Source organism: Caloenas nicobarica, chromosome 3 (assembly GCF_036013445.1).
Source record: "Caloenas nicobarica isolate bCalNic1 chromosome 3, bCalNic1.hap1, whole genome shotgun sequence".
NCBI lineage: Eukaryota > Metazoa > Chordata > Aves > Columbiformes > Columbidae > Caloenas > Caloenas nicobarica.
The window spans coordinates 61,406,311-61,417,081 of NC_088247.1; the positions used below are offsets into that span (position 1 = coordinate 61,406,311).

General features: G+C 42.8%; 1 protein-coding gene across 1 annotated transcript; it reads right to left on the bottom strand.

Annotated features, from left to right (window-relative positions):
• Positions 1-707: 707 nt before the first annotated feature.
• IL22RA2 (interleukin 22 receptor subunit alpha 2) lies at positions 708-6,086 on the bottom strand. Its single transcript, XM_065632640.1, is given in 7 exon segments — positions 708-794; positions 1,864-2,042; positions 2,466-2,635; positions 3,873-4,051; positions 4,884-5,034; positions 5,971-6,046; positions 6,048-6,086. Coding segments are annotated over 6 exon segments (771 nt in total). The 3' UTR covers positions 708-794; positions 1,864-1,886.
• Between the last annotated feature and the right edge of the window lie 4,685 nt (positions 6,087-10,771).

Sequence of the window (10,771 nt, forward strand, 5' to 3'; positions counted from 1 at the left end):
AGATGGAAGCAAAGGAGGTTTCATCTGAACATGAGGAGAAACTTCTTTACTTTGAGGTTGGCAGAGCACTGGAACAGGCTGCCCAGAGAGGCTGTGGAGTCTTCTTTTCTGGAGACACTCAAAACACACCTGGACACGTTCCTGTGAGATCTGCTCTGGGTGAACCTGCTTTAGCAGGTGGGTTGGACTAGATGATCTCCAGAGGTCCCTTCCAACCTGAACTATTCTGTGATTAGAAATCACAGGTGATGGTCAGGATCCATTCATCATTTACTGTGAAACAGTTGAAATAGAGGTGTTTTCCATTTAACGATCTGTCATTGACTGAGAGTGAGCATCTTTTCTGTTTCAGTTTAAATGAGCTCTGCCTAATCACAGACTATTCTTATTTTGAAGAAAGGATGCTTTTTTTGTCTTCTGTTGCAACTTCTGTTGTAGAAGAAATAAAATATCCAAACCTTCTATTTTATAATTTTAATTCCAAGGCTTACAATACAAAACCCCTAGAAACACTCTTAAGGATATTTTCACAAGTGTTTTTTACCTTCTTTTTATTACAGTACATGACTATTTGCTTTCTAAATGCAAATACATACCATTTAAAATTGTAATATAGGACATACAAAGTATCCTTGGCCTTTGCGTAACATAAAATGTTTACGATCAATCAAATTGTTGAATGCAGCAAAGGTTAATTTAGAAAGTATCCAAGTATGTATTCCAGACATAGACCACAGATGATGATTTACAGCTGGATCTCTGATGGCAGGCATCTTCTGCCATTATTCCTGTAACTGGGAAGAGAAAGAGAATGGCCACTGAGTGTGCATTTGAGCTGGATGGTATTCAATTTAACTGCAAATGCAACACATGCTGTTTGCCTGCATCTGTTCTGTACCTCTGCAGGTTGTTCAGCAGTCCAGCTCTAACTAGAGCTTCTAGCCTTTTACAGTACTGGGAAAGTAAGCAAAACTGCAGGAAAATCACCTAGAAAACAGCTCCCTCCTTAGCCTAAAGCCACTGACCATGTCTCAAGAGAGACCAATGTTATACATCATACTATGGAGTAGAAGAAAGAAAATCTTTTATAGTAAAGGTACCAAGTTGAGAACAGAAGCACAGGTCCAAACTTTGATGCTTTTCCAGTTTTCCCCTCTTATCCCTAGAAAGGACACAAATCTGAGCTTGCTAAAGCAAATGACACTGAAGTCAACTTTGGCTTAGGTCTTAATACACTCTGTGCCTAGGCACCTGCAAGGCAGGATTGATAATAATTCTCTCTGCTGGGCATATGATATGTGAAGATAGTGTAGCAATTGATGTAAGTAAACAGATTTTTCAGACCAGCTAATTGAGCTAACTCTTGCATTTTTGCTCATGGAAACTCATGAAATTTGATAACTGATTTATTTTTAAACACATTACACCTGAAGAATGGCCATGAAAAGAGGACAGGCTCATTTGAATTAAATACATCAGATAAATCCCTGAAACAGAATTGCAAAGCTTGCAGCATATTTGCATATTAATGAAGTTGGAGGTAATTCATTTTCCTAGTTAATTATTACTTGATAGCAATAAAAACCAATGAAAGCAATACTATGTATAACTGTTTAAAGAAAGGGAAGAGGGAGGCATCTCTGAGCACAATGGCAGCATGAAGATAATTACCCATGCCATTCCTATAATCTCCTTAGCCCTACCATTCTTACCTGGTGTGAAGCTAGCTGAGATCGTGTAAGAACTCTAGCTGATGTTGTCATATGGGATGGCAGTTTTTTCTCCTTTTGGAGACTATCTGCCTTTGGTGAAGCAGTAGCTCTTGACTTCCAGAGTCATCTCCAGTTTCAGCTGGTGACTTACCTGTTGCAGAGGTGCCAGCCCTGTCAGTGCAGCACGGTGCATTGCCTGCTGCTGTAGGCACTGCTGCGGTCCAGCATTGGCACGTACGTTTTAGCCACGATGCAGTAGCTGACTCCAGGCCTCAAATCTTCTATTTTAATAATCTTGTTTTTTCCTTCATACACCAGGACTCTGTGTTGCTTTTGGTGGAGCAGAGTGAAAACAAGCAGTCAGGCACATTGCCCTAGCAAGCGTGTCTGTGACTGAAGTTTGGTAAGAACAGAGGCTGCAGAACAGCATGTGGACTTGCACAAAGTCGACAACATCAATAATTTATGATTTTAAAATATTCCCTTCAAAATTCCTCTTTTGTCCCTTTTTTTCTTTTATTTAGGGCTTAGAGTATGAAATACTAAATAAATAGGAAAGAGTAAAGGGAGGAATTACAACTCAATTCAGATTCGATTCCTGAAAAATAAGCCTACTTTGTTTTCAAATGCTTACACAGTCTTCTATATTCTCACAATCCCAGAAGACAATTTCAACTGTAAAAGAAGAATGGTATGCCCATACTTTCCTGGCTTTTTGATGGTAAAGGGTATTATATTTGAATATGCACTTACCTCATCTAGCAAGTTGTTTATTATGAAGACTTGATATAGCAGATCATAATAATTTGTCATTGGTATCCTGCTGCCTCTCTTCCTTTTATAAGGAGACTTCGGAGCCTGGAGATTTAGGATTATGGACTTGTTGCTATGAATCACAGTTACTGTCGGAGGTCCTATCATAGCTAAGGAAAAAAACCAAAGCTATGAACACAATTGTAGTTTGTTAATGTTTCACAGAACACAATTTGAATCCATTCAACAATTTAATGTTCTTGTTCCCACAACATATTATGCTGTATTTACTGTTAAAGTGCCACTTCGTAAATCCTTGCTTCTTGTCGCTTATTTCTTGGTACATTTTGGGGGTGACATTTCCTGTGTTTGTAAATGTATCTTCGAGCCAAAGTTTGTGAAATCTCTCTGAGCTGCATGTTGCTGACTGCAGCCAGGTCAAAGAGATGCCTTGGATTTTTTCCCTGATTTTTTTTCATATTCGTGTGCACAAAACAGCTATTTGAACCATTTTGGTTATGCCGAGGATGCAACTTCAATCATTACTTTCAAGTTTTTTGCAATCTGCTTGGCTAAACACAGCTAAGGATTCAAGCTAGTTCAAGACGTGGGGAGCCAGGACAGCAGCTGCCCCGCGTGTCTCTCCAGGAAGAGGAGGTGGCACAGGGTGAGATGGGCTGCTGCTGCTGCAAGGTGCTGCTTTATGTCAAAGCTCGTGGTTTCATCTGTACGGGAGGCTCAATGTAGTTTGCACTGCAAGACCGTGAAGTGATCTGCATTCACATTCACAATTCAATTTTGCATTGACTAGTGAGGGAAAATTGGTTAATTCATGGGGAACTTACTGGTAGGTACGCTGTTCAGAACTGTATGTCAGTGTTTTGACAGTCTTCCAATTTCTAACATACTACAGCATAATGAGCGTACTAGCTAACAGCTTTACTCATGTCCTTTCTAAATACACTGCAGTCAGGAAGACACATAAATGTGAGAAGAATGGTGGCCACACAGCTCTCAGCTCTCTTCTCCCTTTTCCCCTCAAGCAAAGAACTTTTCCCTTTTTTCCATCTTGTGCCCAGTCCTTCCAGCAGCTCCAAAACCAGCTGAAAATAATTTCTATAGCTCCATGCCTCCAGGAAGGAGTTGCATTAGAGGGAGACAGACATTTCTGATCCCCTAAGTATAGATAAGTGGCTAGCTATCCATAACAGGTTGGCTTCCAAGTGTGAGGAAAATGATTTTATTTCAACCCTTCACCTGAGAACTATTGACTCACAACTTCTTCTTCTACAGCTTTGTAGCTGAAAAAGGATTACTCATGTTTGCAAACTGTAAGCAGAAATGATACATTCCATGCCACAGAAATTCCAGTTCCTTTCTCAGAGGGACCCATATGTTTGCACTTACTTTCTCGCCAGGGAGTGAATCTGCAGCTGAGGCTCCAGTCGGAATAGACGCCAGCTGATGCAGCTTTCACTCTGCCGTAATAAGCCTCTTGGATATCAGAGGTCTCATTTGTCAGGTCACAGACACAGTTTTGAATCCCCCAGCAGTCATCTTTGTTTTGCCACGTGCTCTGCCCATACCTATGGAGAAAGAGGAGGACGGATGTAAGCTTCAGATGTCGCCAACTGGGTTCATGCAGATCTTTAACTATCTGTTTTAACTTGGTGGTACTGACAAGCATTTTGCCATGGGAATTAACTCTCTTCTTCAATCTAATGGCAGGGAAGATTGATTTCATGGGTGTTTGGGAACTACAGGTTTATGTCTTTTCTGAAAGAAACCTAAAATGGAGATGTGGGTCACCAGCCCTGTATGAATCTGCTGCACACTTGCCCCTCAGGAGAGGCGGGCGAGCTTTGGCTTAGCTGGTGTGTTCTATGATGGGCAGAAGGCTGGTTTCCACCAACTAATTTCTCAAAGGTGATTTCAGGTGCTCACCAGGCATGCCAGGAATGGGAGCGTACTTCCTCTGAGGACCAGCCCCTAACGCTGCCTAAAGTTTGCTGTGCGATGCACCGTGCAGCACTGCCGTGGGCAAAGTGGGCCACCAAAATACCCTAAATGCCCTATTGCAGAGGTATCTGGCCTAGTTAGACCTCCTTCAGGCAGAGGGTTGGACCTGGTGATCTCCACAAGTCCCTTGCAAACAACATTTTTCTGCAACTCTACAGTGCAATGAGGGTGCAGAGTGTGTTGCTGGAGGTGCTTGTTCCCCTCCAGCCTCGGGCTGTTCAGCTGCCCCTTCTGGGCTGTCGATAACTGCAGCAACAACCGAGAGCTGGCAGCTGAGCAGGACGTGGCTGTTCCCCAAATGTGGGGAGAACATCTCTTGTCACCTGAGAAATCCCTTTGATATTCCAAGCAGAGCCAGGTGCCAGCCTCATGGGAGGCTGGGGTTCCCCCAGTACTTACACTTTATACTGCACAAAGTAGACTGTGTCTCTTGCCTCTCTGTCCCTCCCAGGCTGCCAATGCAGAGTGCTGTTGAAGTTTAATGAATGAAACTCTACCTTCTGCGGCTTAATCGAATCTTGCAGGTCTCGATTTTCCAAAACTAAAATCACTGCAAGTAATAAGGACCGATAACTTAATGAGTTTGTCACAGACACGCTCCTCCACATTTAAACATGGGGTTATTGCTACATCTCATTAGGTTTCATGGCTAGCAGACTTCAGGGAATTGAATCTCCTGTATCTCATGTTCAAAACTTTCCAAGTCAGGGTGATGAGATCCAGCAGTTACAGAACAGACACACTTAATAGTATGAAAGCAACATTTTTATGTGTAGGTTGTTTTGTTTTTGTTTTTGTTTGTTTTGGTTGGTTGTTTTTTTGTTTTGTTTTGTTTTTCATTTTTCCTTAGTGAGTTTGCTGCTCTGAAAGGTGCCTGATAAACATCCCAGGAAACAAATCGTTTGGATCAGTTCACAGAGTCTGCAGAAAGCAGCCACATCGATAATTAAAGCTGAGTGCTCTTTCCTCCACACCTCAACTTTAACCTGCAGGGATCATAGCTATTTTAATAGTTGCCACAGTCATGTTTATCGGTTCTTGCCTAGTAAAAAATTAAGCTGAGATTCACTGCTTTTCCAATCTGAACTTCTGGAAAAAGCTGCCTGACAATTTTCAAGACAGTCTGTTTTCAAAGTGTGATGGTTACAGGTGACAGAATCAGTTAACAACCTCTCTGAATCATCCAAATCCTAATATTTTTTCTGGGTTTTGTGACCCAGATGACTCTCTATTACTGCAGATTTAGCCCTGGCATACCACAGAATCAGTTAAGACTTGTACTAATTGAACTGAAACTGAGGATGCAGCTATGAATAAATTGAATGAGCAACATACTTGAAAGGCAAAATAACAGACTAATTTGGAAATGACAGGACTTTTGAAGCTCACCAAAAGATTCAGAGATTTCTTGATTCATTCAGAGATTCAATAACAGACCCAGCACCTCCCTTGTCACATAAGAAGAGAGCAGAAAGCCTTTACTTACTAGTTATCTCATCCTGAAGCAGGTGCATCAGTAAGCAGAGGGAGGAAAGAGTGATCCCCTTCATGCTTAGGAGAGCAGCTCCATGACTGAAGAGCATCTCTCTTCCTCTTGGGCATGTCTTATGAGGAAGTAACTATTAAACACTCTAGAGTTCCCCTTATTTCCCGTGGTTTCCAAAATCCCCGGTTTGGCTTTGGTTTACTTTAGCTGGAAAACATATGAGTTGCTCCAAATTAAACATAAGCAAGTATTCTTACTTGGCAGCTGTGGTCACTCTGAAGTTTGGAACTAATTATGAAACAAAGCAGCATGAAAACAGTCCTTTTTTTTTTTTTTTTTGGCACTAATTCCCACATGATGTCTGGTAATATTGCTTTAATCCCATAAATTTGTCACAGAAGCTTGCTTGCTTGCCACGCCGAAATATTTTTTGTTTGTTTATTTGTTTTCCCAACTTGCGAGTCACTCAGCACTGAAGAGCACAAATTTTGCAGTAAACACGTAAGAAACCTACCCATGGGATGCCATCTGATTTGGTGGCCTGTCTTTGGGTTGAATGCAAGCGGATGGAGTTTGCAGGTGTGTTTGTGGCAGAACATCACCTGGGCATTTACCATGGGAGGAATGAAGGGCTGTGGAATCGCTGCCGGTCCCGCTGTGGGGCACCGTGTCCACACCACACTGGCTGCTAGAGAGAGGCTGGGGCAGCCACAGCGCTGCCAGCTCCTGGGCAGGGAACGGGGAGGAGAGCCCAGCCCATGGGATCAAAGTGCCACTCCACGTTGGACTTTCAGACTGCCAGGAGTCATATATCCCGACTGATGCCTGCACAAATATTGGCGTTTGTTGCAGCTGCCCTCCGAATCCTGCCTTTCCAGCATGGGCATCCCTGAGAGCCTGACCCCAGGGCTGGGGATGCCGGGGCTCCTTGGTGCAAGTGTTTGTAAACTCTTCAATGTCATACGTGCACCTGCCCAGTGGCAGCCAGGTTTTTTGCTCCTGAGATGTGTGGAAAGCTCAGTCAAGTCAGTTGCTGGCAGCAAATGTGGTGCTTGCTCAACCTCTTTCCCAGCCTTGCCCCTCACTCTTCCCTTCCCAAAAGATCCCCAGCACTGATGTCCACGTGTGCTTTGCTGCTCGCATACCAGCATATCTGAGTAAAAGTCTGGATGCCTTCTCATTTCACTGGCTCTCCTTGACAAGCAAGCAGAGACAACCCCAATTTGGTATGCTATAGCACAGCACTGTCATGTCACCCACCAGAGATATGATTGGTGTGAAGACTACCTCTCTGCAAAAACAAGAATTTGCCCAATAATCATCTTTACTTTGGGAAAAGGTGGGAAAAAACCACATGCCAGATCAAAAAGGTGCAAGTTATGGTTCAAATCAAGGTATTGTTTTATTTAAAGGCATTTTGTTAGAAAACTGGACAACTTCCAGCCAAGAAGCTGGCCTCACTTGGATTCATGGGCACAGGCTCTCAGTTCAGACAATCACCTCTACCTCATTGTCCAAGAACTGAATCTGTAGCAGCTGTATTAAAAGTCTAGATGCATAGCTTTAAATAATTAACCTGTTCACCCAATTAAGGGAATTAAAGAACTGAAAAGGAATGCAGAAAAGAAACAACAACAACCACAAACAAAAACAACAACAAAAAAAAGGAGGTAGAAGGCAGAAAGGCCACTCTGCCATTACTATCTTGGAATTTTTAATCTATCCGTTTCCCAAACACATTTTCAAAATCCAGTGACCTTTAGGTAGTTCCCCACACCAAATGCAATTAGTATTTCGTCATGTTATGTGAGCTCAAGTGCGGGAATAGGGAACTTCTATAAACCAATCATCAGACTGAAATGTCATCAAAGTTTAGTCATGCTTGTCACAGGTTGTGTATTTGCTTACTTGAATTGTACCAACACACCTTTCCATATCCTGCGTAACAGCCCATTGCCAGGAGCTGAAGCATGGAGCTTTGCCAAAATCGCTTTTGATGGCAATTTCTCCTGCGAATGCAGAGCTGAGGACCAGCCTGCGTGATGCCGGTGGGTTTTGCTCAGAAAAGGCTGCTCTACTCTCTGGTGAAATGGGGAAAGAAACACCTATCCCATGGAAAAATTCAGGGTTTCCTGTGCACTGCACTCTCATAGAGCTTTATCTGTGATTTGGCTTGGCACTCTGAAGTAGTCGGTAACCCTTCACGTAACTTTTTGCGATGATTGAAACAGTCGCTGGTAATCCACAGGTTATTGGCATCCATAAAAATTGTCCTACCCATCAACTTCAGTCGTGCTGCTTCAGTGCTCTGCGGATTAAAAATAGCTACAGTCAAATGAGTACCAGCTACACACACACATATATAGACACGTACACGTCTTCAGTTTCATAGATGACACATACAGTACATTTAAAAATGTGAACAACTAAAGAACATTATAGGATGACATGCACTGCAATGCTATTTAAAATATGAATGAGAATTTTTAAAAAGCGGTATTCTTTAAAAATACTCTGAACAGTAAATTATGAAGAATGGAAAATGAAAATATATTGCTTTCCCCAGTAGAGTCCACATAATTAGATATGCTACTAGCTCATCCTAGCTTACACTGAAACATCCTTTTGATCCAAATCTTCGTGAAACAGCAGTACTGATGTTTTTGTGAACCGACACAGAATTGTGGGCATTAATTTTTTTTCCTTTCCTGGAACAAAAACTTATCTGAATGCTGGGTAAACAGACTTTTTTCTCTTGAGGATTGACTATTGCTACATAGAGGTAAAAGTCAAGTACATTCTTGCGGTAAGCTGCCTGACTCATCCAGTCTGATAGCATCACCTCATTTGTTTCTTTCTTCCCCTTTGAAGGAGTTGTTTCCCATCCATAAGAGGAGAAAATTTAACCCTGGAACTGCACCTGCAGCACCACCTTTGGCTTTTCAAATGGGAGTCTCTGATATTTGCAGTGGATGCGAGGGTGGGTTTCGCTTGCACACCTGGATGAAGGCACGGAAGATGAAGGAAGCAGAGGAGCTCCCAAAGCAGACACAGGATACTTCTAGGAACTGGCAGAGGCCAGACAAGTTTCTCTCATGTGTAGCATTTCACAGAAAATCAAATTAAAAATTGAGTGGTTCAGATTATTCTGGACACAAAGACTACTCTCAGTTGGAGCTGTAGTTTTCAGTCTTTTACCTTTCTAAGCAACCAGCATGGACTCACAGAAAAACTTGTCTTGGGAGAGGGCTCTGGAGGTCACTCAGTCCAGCCTAATGTCCAGGGCTGGGCTAATGGCAGACTTGCTCCATGCTTAATCATTTTCAGTGAGAGGTTTTCCTCCATATGTCTAAGTGGGACACCCCTGCTGAAGCTTATAACAGCAGCTTTTTGTGTTTTGATTGGGGCACCTCAGAGAAAATTTTGTCTTTTCTGCAAATGTTTATATAGTCGCCAAATGCAATCGGTTCCCCTCCCCAGCCATTGCCTCTCCCAGCTCCCTCAGCATCTTCTGGTGTGTCATGTGCAGCAGGACAGCCCTTCACCGGCTCAATGGGGAGTGGGAGAATGAATCACTACACACGCACAGAAGGAAAACCCCACAGTTGGGCAGGAGGGACTTTTTGGATTTTTTTTTCCCTGCCCTTCAGGGAAGAGATATTGCACCACATGGGTTCTTACAGAGCAGTTTCTGAGGAAGCACGGCTTTCACCATGCAGTGCATGCCTTCCCTGCTTCCTGCCCACAGGTACAAACTGTTGTAAGGGCTTGGGTCAACATTTTAAAGATTATGATTAGAAATTCCCAATGCCATAGCTGCACCTCAACAGTGAGACATTTGAACATATTAAAGATGAAGATCTGCTGAGGGATTGCTTTGTAACAAGTCATTATTTGCACATACAATATTTATTTAACAACGTGCAAGACAATGAATTGCACCAGAAAGTTAGTAACCAACACTAACATTCATTAGGAACATTAGGTAATTATTAGGTACTAATAATTAACATATTAGGTAATAACAATCCCCAAAATGGCTCAAAGCCTTTTAAATTCCAAGTTTCTTTAAAACTGTCAGTTTTTCTAATTTGCAAAGCCACGTGACTTTTTTTTCCTACCTCTAAGGAGTGCTATATCTTGTTTAAGCCCACTGAGAAAAGACCTGCTCTTTTAAGCTGGGGGTACCTTCCCAAATCATATACAGACTAAACCCCACCAGCTTAGAGACACGTGGAGTTAATATTCCATAGTTTGTTTGTTTTGCTTGGGTAATCTTAATAGTAAAGGTGCCAGGTGATCACTGATCCAGCAGAAACCACAGATAAGCCTGGAAAGGTACAAGACAAACATTGCTAACGCTTTCTTCGTCCACCTACTAAAGCAAAGAAAGGAAGGCTGAAAGCCTGGTAGTGCCGATGCTCTCTCTGACACACCACCAGCAGCAATGCCTGAAATATTACCAGTGTGGGTAGGAGATGACCCATACGTGCATTTTTTCGTAGGTGGCGGTGGTTGAAGTCTCTGTGCCAGATCACCGAAGCCCCATCCAGGCCGCAGACAGCAGCGGGCTGACCCACCAGGCAGCAGGAGAAGGATGAGAGGCTGGGAGGCGCGCGTTGGGGGAAGAGATGGAAGGAACTGGGATGGCCCACCTCCACATCTGTAATCAAGGCTGAGGCTGAAGAAAGAGCAAATGGTTCTGCTAGCTACTTGGGGCAATAGAACTTTGAAATATGCAAGTTTGATGGGTTTCCTTGACCAAGGAAAACAAAACAAAACACAAAAAAAACCCCCTTTT